The sequence below is a fragment of the Emydura macquarii genome, unplaced genomic scaffold (genome assembly GCF_026122565.2).
Source record: "Emydura macquarii macquarii isolate MOO-44397 ecotype Brisbane River unplaced genomic scaffold, CSIRO-AGI_Emac_v2 contig_1253, whole genome shotgun sequence".
Lineage (NCBI taxonomy): Eukaryota > Metazoa > Chordata > Testudines > Chelidae > Emydura > Emydura macquarii.
The window spans coordinates 86,345,982-86,363,698 of record NW_027131390.1 but is presented as its reverse complement, the minus strand read 5'-3'; the positions used below and the strand labels follow the sequence as shown (position 1 = coordinate 86,363,698).

At 37.9% G+C, this 17,717-nt stretch overlaps 1 protein-coding gene across 28 annotated transcripts in view; it reads right to left on the bottom strand.

Moving 5' to 3' along the window:
- NEB (nebulin) overlaps positions 1-17,717 on the bottom strand; it is a 181,844-nt gene that overhangs the window by 98,032 nt on the left and 66,095 nt on the right. For all 28 annotated transcript variants that reach the window (XM_067549447.1, XM_067549453.1, XM_067549452.1 and 25 more), the window contains exons 56-73: positions 17,442-17,546; positions 17,229-17,336; positions 14,481-14,792; positions 13,522-13,725; positions 12,221-12,325; positions 12,008-12,115; positions 10,478-10,789; positions 9,538-9,741; positions 8,202-8,306; positions 7,992-8,099; positions 6,451-6,762; positions 5,476-5,679; positions 4,761-4,865; positions 3,794-3,901; positions 2,910-3,221; positions 1,588-1,791; positions 990-1,094; positions 228-335 (exon numbers count right to left, since the gene is read on the bottom strand). In XM_067549447.1, the coding sequence (XP_067405548.1) occupies positions 228-335; positions 990-1,094; positions 1,588-1,791; positions 2,910-3,221; positions 3,794-3,901; positions 4,761-4,865; positions 5,476-5,679; positions 6,451-6,762; positions 7,992-8,099; positions 8,202-8,306; positions 9,538-9,741; positions 10,478-10,789; positions 12,008-12,115; positions 12,221-12,325; positions 13,522-13,725; positions 14,481-14,792; positions 17,229-17,336; positions 17,442-17,546 (3,129 nt within the window). The remainder of the gene's footprint in view (positions 1-227; positions 336-989; positions 1,095-1,587; positions 1,792-2,909; positions 3,222-3,793; positions 3,902-4,760; positions 4,866-5,475; positions 5,680-6,450; positions 6,763-7,991; positions 8,100-8,201; positions 8,307-9,537; positions 9,742-10,477; positions 10,790-12,007; positions 12,116-12,220; positions 12,326-13,521; positions 13,726-14,480; positions 14,793-17,228; positions 17,337-17,441; positions 17,547-17,717) is intronic.

Below are 17,717 nucleotides of genomic sequence, written 5' to 3'. Positions count from 1 at the left end.
TTTATTTTATCACTGCAATGTATAATCTAAGGCATCCATCACTGTAGACTTTGATATGGTCCTTCCTTTCTTTTCAGATGCAAGAAGCATGCACTATAATTACTGGATAGCAATAGAACCTATTGTACAAGTTAAAATAATGTACATAGAAAAATGATAGATCACAAATTCTGAACTCTTTTCCATAAGAAACATGTCCCTTTAAATATAACAAAAAGGTTACTTACATCACTGGCAATATTTCTGGATGCCTTGGCAGCCTGGATTGGAATGGCATCAGCACGCAAGTCATAACCTCTTTTCTTCAATTCCTCCATGGCTAGTTTGTACAATTTCTATGAGAAAGAAAACCATTTATATTTTTGTCTCATTAATCAGGGACTTCATGCATCTCCCTTGTAGTTAAGCTTGTTACACATTTATATAACATAACCCATTAAACCACTAGAAAACATCATTAATGTTCAAAATGGGTAAACCTGATTTAAATATGACCCATAGCTTGCCCTAAGTAGTAGGAAAATGCCCATTTCCAAAATTTTATTATATATCTCTGGCAGAAGTGATAGAGTTGAAAACAGTGATGGTGGGAGTCTACCTGAAGACCAAGAAATGGGGTGGAAGGTATTCCCAGATGTTAAGTTTTGCACTGTTCCAAATTCATATTATTTCCTTAAAAACTTTGGTTTCACAAGGATATTTTGGCAAAATGAAAGAGGGGAGTTTCCCAGTGTGCTATTTACATATGTCCAGGGTTTACCACAGGATAAGATCCTAGTTTAATGCTGATAGAACTTTTGAAAATCAGAAGTCAGGCACCAGGAAGATAATTTACATTATCGCAAAAACCTGTCTTTACTGACATCGCTGCCACACATAGGACTATACAGATGAACAGCATTATTGTATTAATTGAAAAGCCAGAGATGACAAAACTGTACTGTCCAGAACTCATTATTTCATCCTCTTAGCTTTTTACTTTTACACACCTCACTATAGTTTAGTCGGTTGAGTTTTGCTAGCATGATTTCTGGAGTGTCAGGCATGACATGAATTGTAGTCTTGTCTTTGTCCCATGCTTCGGTGTATAAGCGCTAAGAAGGAAGACAGGAAGAGACTACTGTTGTTATTTCTGAACAGAAATGAAATGTGTAATTCAGTAATAATCTACACTAGCTATCAAACCTTGCCATCGTTACTCTGGCAAATCTCCTATTATAAGCAAAGAGAATTTATGAGAAAAGAGGCACTCATATTTGGCTCCACATTTAGAAATTGATTACATCAGTTTACAATAATAAAAAGGCTGAGGCAAGCCTAATGTGTCTGATGAGCTACTGCAGCTGACTACACACATAAACCAAAGAAAATGTGCACTGTGATATCCAGAATAATCTTAATAAAACTTGATTCTTGTTTTACACGTCCTCATTTGTGCTTAATAAGATAGATCCTATATACTGCTTTGCAAAGACATCATATTATCTCAGGACTTCAACATTACTTTGAATCATAGTATTCCTAATTTTTTGTCTTTAATAGTGAGTAGCACAGCACAGATATGTTACTTATCAAATAATTACTCACCTTATTCATTGTGTCTGCATTCTGCTTGGCCAAGACCATTTCTAGAGAATCCGTCACACTAGTAAATTTGAATGTGTCTGGTGGCTGACGGTATATTTTATCACTCAAGATCTCTCCAGCTTTCTTGACTTTTTCAACATCCAGGGAACCAATTGGAACCCATCCGATGCCTCTCAGCCACTGGAGATCTGACTTGTAGTAATTCTGTTAACAATAAGTACAGAAGAAATTCTTTAGTTCACTTTTCCAGATTATTATCCCAGTACATTTTATCTAAATTTTATAACTACTGAATAACTAGTTAGCTGTGAGTAAAAAACATACAGCATATGAGAAGGAAACACAAAATAAAAGCTATAATATAGTAAACACAGATTTGGGCTAGAAGTCAGGGGTGAAATACTGGTCCACTGAAGTAAACGGCAAAACTATCATTTCATCCACAGAACACATCATTGAAAAGCAATACCACACAGAACAGCCATATTTAGAACTCATCTCAAGTCTTTCTTTCTCAGGTTGACCTCCGAGACCCAAACAATACTATCCAGATACTCTAGTTACATTTGATTTTTATCAATATCCTTTTCATACATCTCTGCGTTCATCTTTTTCCATACACCCCTCCTGCTCCCTACTCTCCACCCCAGCTCTGTTCCAGAATACTCCCTTTGTATCTAGACTTCGTACCTTCCTCAATGCCACCCTTGCACAACCTGCCATTTACTATGTACCATGCATATTTCTTCAACTCAGGCTTCTCTGCAGTTACCACAGTTATTGTGACATTGCTTCTTGTGGTTCACAATTTTAGCTCAAGTGATAGTATTGAAATGCACAAAGCTTGGCAATTTTGTGTTGCAGGAGTCTGCATGAACATTTTTTTGGATATATTGATCCATATAGGTGCATTCTTTACCCATTCCTCATTTCACTTCAAGGTTCAGCTTCAAATAAAACCAAAATCTCAAAATAGTGAATTTTAGCTGAAACCATTGGATTAACCACTGAAACCACTGGATTTCACCTGGATTAAAAGCATGCATAATTAAGAATTTCATATAATTTCAATCATAAATCATAAATGGAGACAAATGTGCTTAAACTGGCTCCAGGCTCACTTATTAATTTCAACAAATTAAGGAGTCTTTTAATTAATTTAATCTGAGTTTCAATTTGCAACAAAACCTGTTACAACACTAGATTTGGTGTTTTATTGAGAACACTTGGCTATACTGTTATCAGTATATGAAATAATTTTTCATCTAAGGTACAGTGTCAATATAGTCATCTTCTGGAACTGAAACAGAAAAGGTACTTACATCACTTTGTAGCTCATAGGCCTTTCTAGCATGGATGACATCATTCTGGTCTGGCAGACATGTCCACTGGTGAAGAGGATGTCTATAATCAATGTCACTGACCAGTTCCTGACATTTCTTGGCCAGTATGATCCCCAGCATATCCACTGGACTATTATACTTGGTCTTCCATTTCTCAAAATCTTTCTTGTACTCCCTGTCACTCTGGATTTTGGCTACATGCATAGACCACACCATTTTGGGATCATCCTGTATGTTGCGAGCTCCTACGTGGTGGCCAAGTTGTTTGCGATAGCCTTCTTTGTATTTGTACTGAAGGAAAAAGCAAAATGATGTCCCTTTAATGAATAATGTTGTGACTATTAATTTTAAATATTTATAACAAGAAACTCTCCAAAAATTATTTATAAACTATAGCTATCAGGATGCTTTCAAGATATTTTATCGGGGTGGTGTCATGGGTTTACATTCTAGGCAGCTGGGTTGTGAATTAGAACTTCAAATGGGACAGACATTCTGGGATATAAAGAATTACTAAACTTACTTTTTGTAATATTAAGGAGAAATAATTTGATATGCATGTATTATATTATTTTTATTAAGAATTAAAGATTTAATTAATGAAATGTTTTTTTTTGCCTAAGGTTTTGTAATACAACAGACATTTATCTATGCTGCGCATGTGAAGTTGAATCTTTTAGTATTTTAATTTTTAATTATTTCTATTTTCATATTTAAATGTTAAAATATATACACTACAGTTTTACAATATGTAAGCCATGTCTTTATTGATTAATCAAACCTCCTTTTGCAGAATTTTCATATGGAATTTGCAGAATGCAAAGGTCCAGTATAAGTATGTAGAGAAATAAACAGTTTCTTACATCACTGGCAATATCTCTCGATGCTTTGGCAGTCTTGATGGGAATAGCATCAATTCGCAAATCATAGCCTCTCTTCTTTGCCTCTTCCATGGCAAGTTTATATAGACTCTAGAAAAATAACTAAACAGAGTTATATTCTCATAGCTGGACTTTGCATGCTGCTTTCTCTGCAAAACAGTTAGCTGAGAAAGACAACAACTAGAGGAATTATTATAAATCTGTTCAGAACTAACAATCTAATTTTCTTAACTGAAAGAGCCAGATCATCAACAGGTGTAAATTTAGATCAACTGAGGATCTGGGTCAAAGAGTCTAGCTAATGGTTGTACCAGTTGTCTATCTTCTTCTTCAACTGATGTATAGTAGAATGCAATTTTACAGATCACACTTGGAGTGACCATTCCTCCACTCTAAATGGATCAAATGTTACTTTCCAAAGCAGTCTCCTATTGATATTTATATACTTGCCCCTTACACCTATTAGCAGGACGTTAGCTCTGAAGAATCAAGTTGGAAATGATTTGTTTGATATTTCCAAATACAGGAAGGAACTGCACACCTTTTTAGCACTAATACCTACAACAGGAGGAGCCCTCAGCAATTCAGTGGAGATACTCATCATTTCAAAGCAGCTGGTCTTAACAAAGAACCCATTTGTGGGCTCTTAGCGCATACTGGTGATCACTTAATGAGGGATTAATCCCATTGAAGACAGTGGGACTCTTCTCAGAAGAGTGTTCACCAACATGAATAAAGGTTCCACAATCTAGCCCGAAGACTACCATACTGAAATATGAACAACATTTTGATATTGACATTTTGGCAGGTAAATATTATGGGATAACTCAGGAAAGTTATTGTAAATATTTATTTCAAGTTTGTTAAAATATATATTTGCCAAGCCAATGACACAGGATTCCCCCTAGATTGTTAATATGCTCATGACAGAAACTGCACTCTTGCTCACCTGGCTGTAATTGAGCTTGTTCTGTCTTGCCAATGTAATCTCTGGTGTGTCAGGCATCATATGGATTTGAGTCTTGTCTTTATCCCAGGCTTCTGTGTATAAACGCTACAAATGAAATAACAAATGTTAAACCAACGGCGATAAATAATAGAGTGATCAACATATGAAAACCTCATAAAACATAACAAAGGATTTTAATAAAATTACTTCAAGTAAAGTCTAAAACAATCATACAATATCTACATTCACACTAACCTCTTTCCATCTCAAGATTCTGAAAAGGCTTCAATTTCAAAAGCACGTTCCTAGGTTGCAAGATTTCCACTGGAGAATACTCTTGCTCTTGCTTATTTTGCACTCCTGTGCATAGGGTCTGATAAAAACCTCAGTAAAAGTCAATTGAAAGACTCACACTGACATTAATGGGCTTTGAATCAGATCCACCAAGTGTAGGCAAGCATTTAGGCCCTGAATACTATGACAAATTGGTTTAATGTATAAAAATTTTCAGAGACAATTGGCTCCAAACTACTTTACAAATTGCTACCATGTGTGTCTGGAACTATTGATCTAATTGAGCTAATTGATCATTATAGCTTGAGTATAATACATATTTTGTAATGTAATTTTGGTCTAATACATATAATTACAAATGTAATTTGTTATCTTTAATGGTTTACAGCACTCGTACCTTTCTCAGAAAGCTAGGACTCACCTTATTCATTGCCTCTGCATTATGCTTGGCCAAGACCATTTCTAAAGAATCTGTTACACTAGTAAATTTGATTTTGTCTGGTGACTGACGATATATATTGTCACTAAGTATCTCTCCAGCCTTCTTGGCTTTTTCAACATCCAGGGAACCAATTGGGACCCAACCGATGCCTCTCAACCATTGAAGATCTGACTTGTAGCAATTCTATTAACAATAAATACAGAGGCAACTATTTAGTTAACGTCCCCAGTTAAACATCCCAGTACATCTCATGCACAGATTGCTCAAGCCCTGTGCACTCAGACAGACCCCTCCTCCCACTCTGCATGACTTCTTAGCCAGCCAGCTATGATCTTTCCCCTCAGCCCAGATGCATATTGCCTCCCCATCTTCCTCAGGCATCCTCCATCCTACCACTTGTCAGGAAAATCCTGAGAGAAAACATGGTCTTTACACTATTCACTGAAGGTCAACAGTCTTGGATCAAGAGGCAGTGAATTTCAGAGTTGAGGGACTTCCACTAAGAATACCCTGACCCAGACAGCCAAATTTACAGCTGTGAGCTCAGGTGCCTTAGGTGAACTAGAAGTTCCCACAAGTTTCAACAAGAAGCAGCCACACCATCACTCTACAGACACTACTATGAGCCTGGCTCACTATGATTCCCCACTCAAGTGGGGTTAAGAGCCAATCAATCAGCATTATTCATAGACCCACTGACCATGACCCTGGCTTTATACAGCCACAGTGAAAATAATAATGGAACAGCACTTTGTGATGGAGATCAGGTGTGGAGTTCCCTTTCAGGGCTTCTCTTTAGCGTATCTCACTGCAGAATGGAACTACCGAACCACTATTCCAGGGGTTTCAGATCCTCCACACCCACCAAAGGGGAAAGGGATTATACCGAAAGCATAATTTACTATGCAACTGTGATCACTGATAGCGCTCCAAGGTGTGTCATTCAGTACTCACATCACTCTGTAGCTCATAGGCCTTTCTAGCATGGATAACATCATTCTGGTCTGGCAGACATGTCCACTGATGAAGAGGATGTCTATAATCAACATCACTGACCAATTCCTGGCATTTCTTGGCCAGCACAATTCCCAGCATATCCACTGGACTATTATACTTGGTCTTCCATTTCTCAAAATCTTTCTTGTATTCCCTGTCACTCTGGATCTTGGCTACATGCATAGACCACATCATCTTGGGATCATCCTGTATATTGCGAGCTCCTACATGGTGGCCAAGCTGCTTGCGATACCCTTCTTTGTATTTGTACTGTAGGCAAAAAGATAAAGTTCAATAAGTTTCAGTTTTCTTGTCAAAAAAATATCCTATAGCAATTCTCTGGAGTCTTCATCATTAGTGGAGAGTTTGGAGGCTTTTATGTGAATATACATCACTTCATGAAGTGTTATTCTGAGAGCTAAAGCACTCATATGACATTAGAATTTAGGAAAAGACTTAGCCCTGGTTTACACTTACCTGGAGATTCAGCGGCAATCGACGGGAGTTACGCAAGCTACGCAGAGTAGCTTGCATAACTCCCGTTGACTACTGTGCTTCCCTTCTGTGCATTGGCTTAACTGCACTGTGCCGACAAGAACACAGTTCCTGTCGATGCAGCCCTACGCCACTTGAGGGGGTGGTTTACAAGTGTCAACTTCCTGATCAATTGAGCAGGTCTACACTGACCGCTCAATCGATCCAGAAAGATCTATCTGATGGCGGCGACTTTGCCACCGTCAGCATAGACATACCCTATGACACAAGAGTCCCTTAAATATGTAAGTCATATTGTGACTATGCCAGGACCCCAGACATCATTTACCAGGAACCCAATACATACACCCTCAACTTACTACAATATAAGATTAGCTTGACAAGCTCTGAGAGCAAAACGTTCTCTCTGCGACTTTGGATAGCAACTGTATGTGGTCATGGCCATGTCAAAAGTCTCATCTAGCATTTAGCCTAAAATTCAGACCAAAATAGTTAATCGTCTTTGTATGAAATCTGCTTATTAATAAGGCCAAACACATTTGTTTTCAAATACTAGCTTCAATTAAGTAAGTATGTTACCAAGAAAAGATCAGATTGGCAATGCTGGAAGATAATACCTCAACAGAAAGACTAATTCATCTAAAAATACTGACCAGCAATTATTATTAAATAAGAGAGATTAGTTAGAATTAAAACTGGACAGGATGATTTAATTTGTTCCAGCTCTCAAAACATTAAACAGAAATCCTCAAATAGACAACAGATACTGGGAGTGTAACCTTGTCACATATAACTTAAGGACAGGCCTATAGGAACTATAGGGAAGATTTTATTCCAGATGTATTCATATATATTGTTTGGAAAGTGTTTTGCTGATACATCATTGTGTTGATGGAGAATGCCCTTAACTGCTCACTATGATGTTCAGACCTCTGAAAATATGAGGAGAAGGGACACTTACAACATCTTCTAATCTATTTACTTCATGTGCATTATCTACTTACTTCACTTGCAATATCTCGGGAGGCTTTAGCTGCCCTGATCGGAATGGCATCTGCCCGTAGATCATAGCCTTTCTTTTTGTCCTCTTCCATTGCAAGTCTGTACAGTTTCTAAAATAATAGCAAATATTTCTTACAATTCAGAAATATGCATTTTCTTTTCATCTAAAGTGTCTTACAAGCTGCCTTTTAATTTTTAAGCAAGGCACTCACCTCACTATAATTCAATTTGTTCTGCTGCGCCAGTAAAATACCAGGGGTATCTGGCATAATGTGGATACTAGTTTTATCATTATTCCAAGCTTCTGTATATGCACGCTGAAAAACAAACGAATATAATAAGATGTTGGAATCATGAAGACGTCAGTCATTAAAATGGTAAGATACAATTTTGGGTGAATAAGCATGATCAAGATTGGCAATTCTAAGAGTTTCAGGAACAATAGTAACTAAAGCTTAAACAACAGAAGTTTTCTTGTTTGCACTGACCTGGAGACCTTCCTGGTATTATGGGATTTGACTAATTAATGAATAAAGGTCAGATACTGATACTCTCATTCATATTGAGTAGTAACTTGCTGCACAAATCTGCACAGTGATTTCAATAGGATTTTTGAGTGATGTACTACTCGACAGGTGAAACCCTGGCTCTATTGAAGTCAAAGGGAATCCTGCAACTGACTTTGATGGGCAAAAATTTCACCCAGAATGATTAATCTAGTTTAAGTCTCAGTAAATAAAGCAAGGGCTATACGTGACCAAATCCTGGCTCTGCTGAAGTCAATGGGAATGTTGCTTCAAAGGGGCAAGGATATCACTCAGAATGATTAATCTAGTTTGAGTCACAGCAAATACAGCAAGTTACACAACACCACATACAATTTTGCCATTATGTTTGTCAGTGATGGGTCAGCTTTAATTATTTAATATTTCATAATTTTCTGGCAAATAATTGATTTGATATTTTGGAAATATAATTAAGTCTCACTAATATAATTCACTACAACCTCTTCCATTAGATCAGAGACATAGAGGTAAGGGTGTGGAGGCTAGGTTTTGTGAAGATAAAGATATGAAAATTAGCAAAGATCTATAAAATCAAGAGATGTTTTGGGCTAGATGCATATGAATACATTTCTTAGGTATAATTGGCCAGTTGCCTGCATAATCATGATAAATCATGATAAATACTTGAAAAGGAAATGCACAGCCTTGCTCTTTACACTGAGGAATTATTTTGTAATGACAAAGTAAACATGCAAAAACCTAGAACCAAACTCATGGCAAAATCTATTTCAAGTTTCTGATTTCAAAAATAAGCAATTATAAAGTATATCTTTTAAAACATACTTTAATTATGTGCTAGAAATTCAAAATACAAAACAAAAGTACTCAGTTATAATGGAAATAAATCCCTGAGGTTCAATGAAAAGACTGTAGTATCATAAAGTAAAATTCTTTATTTTCCTTAAAAAACAAAAAACAAAACTTTAGCATTCAGAAAAATTATACCATTTTAATTCTTGTTGCAAATAAATAGAAATCTTACCTGGTTCATAATTACAGAATTGTGCTTTGCCAGAACCATTGGTAGAGAATCAAGCAGGCTACTAAATTTGATAGTGTCTGGGTGTTGCCGGTAGGTATGGTCACTCAGGATGTGGGTTGCTCTTTTATTTTTCTCATCATCCAGAGAGCCACTTGGGGACCAGCCAATGCCTCTCAGCCACTGAAGATCTGACTTATATAAAAGCTGAAATTATAGAAGAAGACACACAGTTCACTATTTTATTTAGACAACATGAACATTTTTTCTCCAGTGCAAAGAAGCACTTATTATAAAGATTATCAACGTTTCATCAATATCATGTGATGACAGAGGTTATCACCCTACTGCCTTCCGACAGGGCTACTTCAACATTGACAGATTCTGAATTCTGTCTACACCATTACTCCTCAGAAATCTTACTCCACCTATCGGAAGTTCTGTTTCAGGCAGGGTGGAGATTAACCTAAAACTGGCAAGGAGATAACCCAGACACTCAAGGTGCATTTTAGTAATTGAGATTATTTGGCAGGGAAAAGAAATGGTTGCAGATGAGGAGGATCTGGAGGTCTGGACATGTCACTAATATACAGAAAATAGTAAATATTTAAAAACATGGAACTCACATTCTTTTCCCTTTCAAATTGAGAGTTTGAATCCACTGCAGAAAATCTAACTCTAATGTGCCCAAAAGGAGATCAGCATTTAGTTAGATGCAAAAGAAAGGTTAAAATGCTCAAACTGTGAACTAATTAACCTGTGGAATGGTTCACTTCCATTGGTAGCATTCCGAAAATATTCACAAATCCCATATGCAGCAGCATATCTTGCAGGATAAAAGAGTTCAGAAATGGAGGCCTTTAATATATTTTTGACATAGGAAGCAAAACTTTAATTAATAAAACACATCAGTTTTAACAAAGCAGATAAAAATAGGACTTACATCACTCTGAAGATCATAAGTTTTCCTGGCATGTACAACATCGTTCTGATCTGGCAGACATGTCCACTGGTGCAGAGGATGTCTATAATCAACTTCACTAACCAGTTCCTGACACTTCTTAGCCAGTACGATTCCCAGCATATCCACCGGCGTATTATACTTAGTCTTCCATTTCTCAAAATCTTTCTTGTACTCCCTGTCACTCTGGATCTTGGCTACATGCATAGACCACACCATCTTAGGATCGTCCTGTATGTTGCGGGCTCCCACATGGTGGCCAAGCTGTTTGCGATACCCTTCTTTATACTTGTACTATAGCAGAAAGAAAGAGAAAGAAAGAAAGAAAGAACATTCAATATGTTTCTGGAAGTTTGGTTAAGAAAACATCCTATCATCGTATAGCAATTCCCTGGAGGAGTTCATCATTAGCTGAGAGTGCAGAGGCTTTTACGTGAAGAAGTGTTCTCGTTTACAGTGTGTGGTATCTGAGAGCTAAAACACTCGTAGGGTTCCCTGCACTTAAAAAGAGGTTTAGACACAAGAGCTCCTTAAACACATAAGTAATAAGATGTCTTTGTGACTAGCTCTGGTAGCCTATATGTCACTGGAATGTCTGGAGAAGAAAATTGTAATTTCCTCTGCCCAACACATCATAGCCAAGCTATTTCTTATTCCTTGGACTAGCTCCCCTGTGGTCAGAATACAGTTTCTCTCTAAGAAGTGCTCATCAGTTACTTCCTCAGCTAACAGCCTTCACCTTGTTAAAATGGTCTTAAAAATAGAACATTTTTTTGGCAATTTTACAGAAAGAACAAGAAAATCATAAAATAAAAGCAAATATGCCTAGTAAACTGATCAGAAAACATTGTCGTACTAAATTTGGTTACTAAGAATCAAAATGCTACATAGGCCTTCAAAATACTACCATATTAACTTAGCTTTATTGTCACCAAGAAGAGAAAGTTCTCTCTGTAACTGTGGATAAGCCACTGTAAATGATCATGGCCATGTCAATTTCTCAACTAGCATTTAACTTAAAATCTAGGCCAACTTGGTTAATGCTTTTGCATAAAGTCTAATCATTAACAAGATGAAACACAGTTTTTTACAAAAATCAGTTTCAGTTAAGTGGATTTGTTACTGGGAAAGGTCTTACTGGCGGTACTGGAAGGTTATACTGCAACAAAAAGATTACTTCTGGTAAAAATATTGATTAGGAAATAGTATTAAATAAGAGATATTAGTTAGAATTAAAACTGGGCAAGATGACTTCATTTATAACATGCCTCAAACCATCAAACAGAGATCCTCAAATAAACAACAGATACTGGGAGTATAACCTTGCCACAGATAAATTAAGGACAGGCCTACAGGAACTGTTGGGAAGATTTTATTCTAGTTACATTCCTATTTATTGTTTGGCAAGTATGTTGCTTGATACATAATTGTGTTGACAGAGTTTGCCCTTAACTGCTTACTACAATGTTGAGATCTGTGGAAGTGCAAGGAGAAAGGTCCAAGTTTACATACCTCACTTGCAATATCTCGGGAGGCTTTAGCTGTCCTGATTGGAATGGCATCTGTCCGTAGGTCGTAGCCTTTCTTCTTCTCCTCTTCCATTGCAAGTCTGTACAGTTTCTAAAATAATAACAAATATTTGTTACAATTCAGAAATATGCATTTTCTTATAATCTAAATTGTCTTACAAGACACTTTTTAATTTTTAAGCAAGCTACCACCTACCTCACTATAATTCAGTTTGTTCTGCTGTGCCAGTAAAATGTCAGGGGTATCTGGCATAATGTGGATACTGGTTTTATCTTTATTCCAAGCATCAGTATATGCACGCTGAAAAGCAAACAAGTATAATAAGTTGTTTGAATCATGAAGAACATAGTCACTAAAATGGTAAAATATAATTCTGACTGAATAAGCGTAATCAAGATCAGCAATTCTAAGATTTTCATTCAGTCAGGAACAACAGTAACTAAAACTTCAACAACAGAAGTTCTCGTATTTGCACTGACCTGGAGACCCACTGCAAATTACAGGATTTTACTAATTAATGAATAAAAGTCAGATACTGAGACCCTCTATCATGATGAGTAGTACCTTGCTTCTCAAGTCCACTCAGTGATTTCGGTGATATTTTTGCATGACATACTACTCAACAGGTGAAATCCTGGCTCTGCTGCAAAGGGAATCTTGCAATTGACTTTGATGGGCCAACATTTCACCCCAAATGATTAATCTAGTTTAAGTCACAGTAAATTAAGGGAGCACTTATACATCACCAAAGGCAATTTTTCCATTATCTTTGACAATGTTCATCTCTAATAACATAACATTTAGATATTATGAGAGATATTAGACATTTAGATATTAGAGGTAGTTCATCTCTAATATTTTCACATTTTGTAATTTGCTGACAAATAATCTTTTAGTTATTTAGGATATATATTTAAGTATTATTAATATGGTTACATACTACAATATCTGCCATTAGATCAGAAAAATTAGAGGTGAGGTTATGGGTACTATATATTGTGAAGATAAAGAAATGCAAAGTAGCAAAGATCTATTGAATCATTAAATGTTTTTGGGTAACAATTCACCTGAGATGTATACGAATATATTTCTATGGTATAACTGACCAGTTGCTTGCACAATACTTGAAAGGGAAATATACAGCTTTGCTATTTACATTGGTCTTTAAATTATTTTATAACATAAAATGTATTTATAACATAATAAACATGTAAAAATATACAACCAAATCTTGGTAAATCACTTTATCATGTTTCTGATTTTACACATATACAGCTATTAAATATACTCTTAAATATTGTTTAGCTGTGTGCTAGAAAATCAAAACACAAAGGGATTCAGTTATAATGGAAATAAAATCCCTAAGGTTCACTGAAAAGGATGACACATCGTAATGTGAAATTTTTTATTTTCCTTGAAAAAAAAACAACAACAAACTTTAGCATCCAAAAAAATTATATCACTTAATTCTAATTGCAAATAAATAGAAAACTCACCTGGTTCATAATTACAGAATTGTGCTTTGCTAGAACCATTGGTAGAGAATCAAGCAGGCTACTAAATTTGATAGTGTCTGGGTGTTGCCGGTAGGTATGGTCACTTAGGATGTGGGTTGCTCTTTTATTCTTCTCATCATCCAGAGAGCCACTTGGGGACCAGCCAATGCCTCTCAGCCACTGAAGATCTGACTTATATACAAGCTGAAAAAACAGAGGAAGACAAGACAGTTCACTATTTTATTTAGACAACATGAACATTTTTTCTCCAAAGAAAAACAGCACCAATTAAAAAGATTATCATTGTTTAATCAATATCATATGATGATAGAGATTATCACCTTACAGCCCTCTGACAGGACTAATTCTACACTGACAAACTCTAAAACCAAAAATGGATTTTGCCTACTGCAGTCACTCCTTAAATATCTTACTGCATCTCCTGGAAGTTCTGTCTCATTCAGGGTGGAGATACATCTTCAACTGGCAGGGAGAAAACTGAGACACTCAACGTGCATTTTAACATTTTAGCTCCCCCCGCTTCATACCTCCACATCATACCTCATCTTAAAATACACATATTAGGCTTTCAAACATTGTGTGATGTGCATACAGGTAGAGAGGATACCTAAAGTCAACCAAATCACTCGTGTTTGCCACTCGCCTAATATCATAATGTAGGCAGTGAGCCTCCAGTCAGGAGGGAGTGAGATACAAATCTCCACCCACGAGAGGTAACAGCTTGGGGACAGAAGCCTAAAGTGGACCATAAAGGGAGATTACACATGCAGTTGACCTGAAATTGAAACAACCCACCAAACCAGTATACAGCAGCAAAGGTCCTTGCAGGATAACAAAATCCAGAAATGCAGCCCTTAAATATGTTTTTTGACATTGGAGCAAAAATATATTTAATAAAGCACTTCAGTTTACACAAAGCAGGTAAAAATAGGACTTACATCACTCTGAAGATCATAAGTTTTCCTGGCATGTACAACATCGTTCTGATCTGGCAGACATGTCCACTGGTGCAGAGGATGTCTATAATCAACTTCACTAACCAGTTCCTGACATTTCTTTGCCAGTATGATTCCCAACATATCCACTGGCGTATTATACTTAGTCTTCCATTTCTCAAAATCTTTCTTGTACTCCCTGTCACTCTGGATCTTGGCTACATGCATAGACCACACCATCTTGGGATCATCCTGTATGTTGCGGGCTCCCACATGGTGGCCAAGCTGCTTGCGATACCCTTCTTTGTATTTGTACTATAGCCAAAAAAACAAACAAACATAAAAGTTCAATGAGTTTCAGGAGGAGTTTCTTTACAATCCTTTAGCAATGCCCTGGAGGATTTCATCATTAGCTGAGAGTGTGGAGGCTTTTATGTGAAGAAGTGTTTAGTTCATAGGGTGCAGAATCTGAGTGCTAAAGCACTCTTAGGGCTCCCTGTATTTAAAAAGAGGTCTAGACACAAAAGTTCCTGGGACACGTAAGTAATAAGATGTCTTTGTGACTAGGTCTGGTAGCCTATATGTCATCGGAATGTTTGGAGAGGAAAACTACAGCTTCCTCTGTCTGAGACATTGTAGGCAAGTTATTTCTAATTCCTTGGTCTGGTTCCCTGGATGTCAGAATTCAATTTCTCTAAGAAGTGCTCATCAGTTACTTCCTCAGCTAACAGCCTCCACCTTATTAAGATGGTCTGAAACATTGAGTTCTTAATTGTCAATTTTGCAGAAATAGCTAGAAAACCATAAAACATAAAATAAAGCCAAATATGCTTAGCAAATATAATAGAACACTTAGTTAAACTGGTACTAAATTTGGTTACTAAGCATCAAAATGTAACATAGACATACTACAATAATATTTTAGCTTGACAGTCTTTGAGAGGAAAAAGTTCTCCGTGTAACTGTGGATAAACCAGAGTCATCATGCCCGTGTCAATTTCTCTTTAGCCTAAAATCCAGTCCAGGGTGCTTAATGCCTTTGCATGAAGTCTGCTTATTAACAAAGTCAAACACGTTTGTTTTCAAATACCAGTTTCAGTTAAGCGGGTCTGTTACTGGGAAAGGTCTGACTGGCAGTACTGTAAGGTTACACTGCACCTACTGATTCGCCAGGGATAGTAAAGGCCCCCCTACAGCCTAAGGGGAGGAGCCATTGAACCCAGATGTCAAAAGAGTTTGGGGGACAACAGATGGCAAAACAAAAATGGAGTGAGGTCATAGGTTCTAAATCAGGGAACTAGAGGAGGACACCGAGCAGAGAGGACTGTGCCCACTGTTGCTCGCAGGTGTCTAGGGAGCCAATGGACGTGGTCCAGAGGAACTCTGCTCAGAGACGTGACTTGAGAAAGGAGTGGAAATAGGCCCCACAGTCGCAGAGAACCTCCCCATCCAACATTCTCCTCCTTGGCCAACAAAAGAAAGTGGTTGATGAGGAGAACTCACAATTCCATGGGACCACAGATGGGGCGCTTGCGAATATGAGGAGGTGCAGGGAAAAGTACAGCCAGAACCTGAGAAGAAGGTTCTGGAGGAGCCAGAAAAGGGGCTGCAACCTGGCGCACTCAATGTAAATGTGCACCAGGTCTCCCTCTCACCATAAAAGGGGCAAGTGTCGGGGAGGGAGGGGTGAACCGCGCCACGCTAAGAGCACCATCCCGCAGGACACACTCATGGAAAATCCGAGACAGGCAAAAAGGTTGCCCTCCTGGAGTATGTGCTGAGGGATCCTAGTGGTGCCTGCCAGAACCAGTCTCGACTAACTGAGGGAGACTCTGCCACCTGCACACCAAGCTGGGTGCCGTGCAGCAGGGGCTCTGTGAGGAAATCATCCTCCTAGGTGGCCGCCTCGGACCTGGTCACTAAGACTAGCCTCCAGCTCTGGAGGAGGTCCTGTAGAAGACCGGCAGCTATGAGAGGTCACGCGGAACACCCCTCGGATGGTGGTAAAAGAGCTGCCGATCATACTGGAGCCCTCAAAGCAGCGGAGAAAAGTGTGCACCAAGGCACTCCATGCCAGACTATCTCCACCATAAAGAAGTCTCCGTAGAGCCTAGAAGCAGAAGACATGGACCTGACTGCGCAGGCTAAGCAGGCCCTATCCCAGCTTCTCCAGCGGAAGATTCAGAACCCCCTGCAAAGACCCCAGTGCAGCTCCAGCCAGAAGAACTCCAGAATTAGCTTCTGGAGGGGGGCCAGTGTACCTGGGGCTGGGCTTAGGTGTTGACCCAGTACCAGAGCATGGACAGGACCATGGTTAAGGACCAGTGCCCTCCCCCACAGGGAAGGGCACCAGAACTGTCCCTTCCACCTCTGCAGCCACTCTGCCCTGCAAATCGTGCCAGGTTAGACTGCAAGAAAAATATTTATTCAGTTAAAATATTGAGTAGAAATTATTAACAAATAAGAAATATTAGTTAGAATCAAAACTGGACAAGATCACTTAATTTATCACACCCCCAAACGATCAAACAGAGATCCTCAGACAACAGATACTGGGAGTGTAATCTTGCTACAAATTAACTAAGGACAGCCTACAGGAAGTATAGAAGAGATTTTATTCCAGTCGTACTCCTAATTATTGTTCGGAAAGTGTGTTGCTGGATACATGACGGTGTTGATGGAGTTTGCCCTTATTTGCTCACAACCATGTTGAGACCTCTGAAAGTGTGAGAAGGGTCCAAATTCACTTACCTCACTTGCAATATCACGGGAGGCTTTAGCTGTCCTGATTGGAATGGCATCTGCTCGTAGGTCATAGCCTTTCTTCTTCTCCTCTTCCATTGCAAGTCTGTACAGTTTCTAAAATAAAAATAAATATTTGTTACATTTCAGAAATATGCATTTTCTTTTCATCTAAACAATCTTATATGCTGCCTTTTAATTTTTAAGCAAGGCACCACCTACCTCACTGTAATTCAATTTGTTCTGCTGTGCCAGTAAAATATCAGGAGTATCTGGCATAATGTGGATACTAGTTTTATCTTTATTCCAAGCTTCTTTATATGCAAGCTGAAAAGCAAACAACAAATATAATAAGATAATGGAATCATGAAGACCTTAGTCATTAATACAGTAAGATATAATTCTGACTAAATATGTGTGACCAAGATCAGCAATCCTAAGATTTTCATTCAGTCAGGAACAACAGCAACTATAACTAAAATAATAACAGAAGTTTTC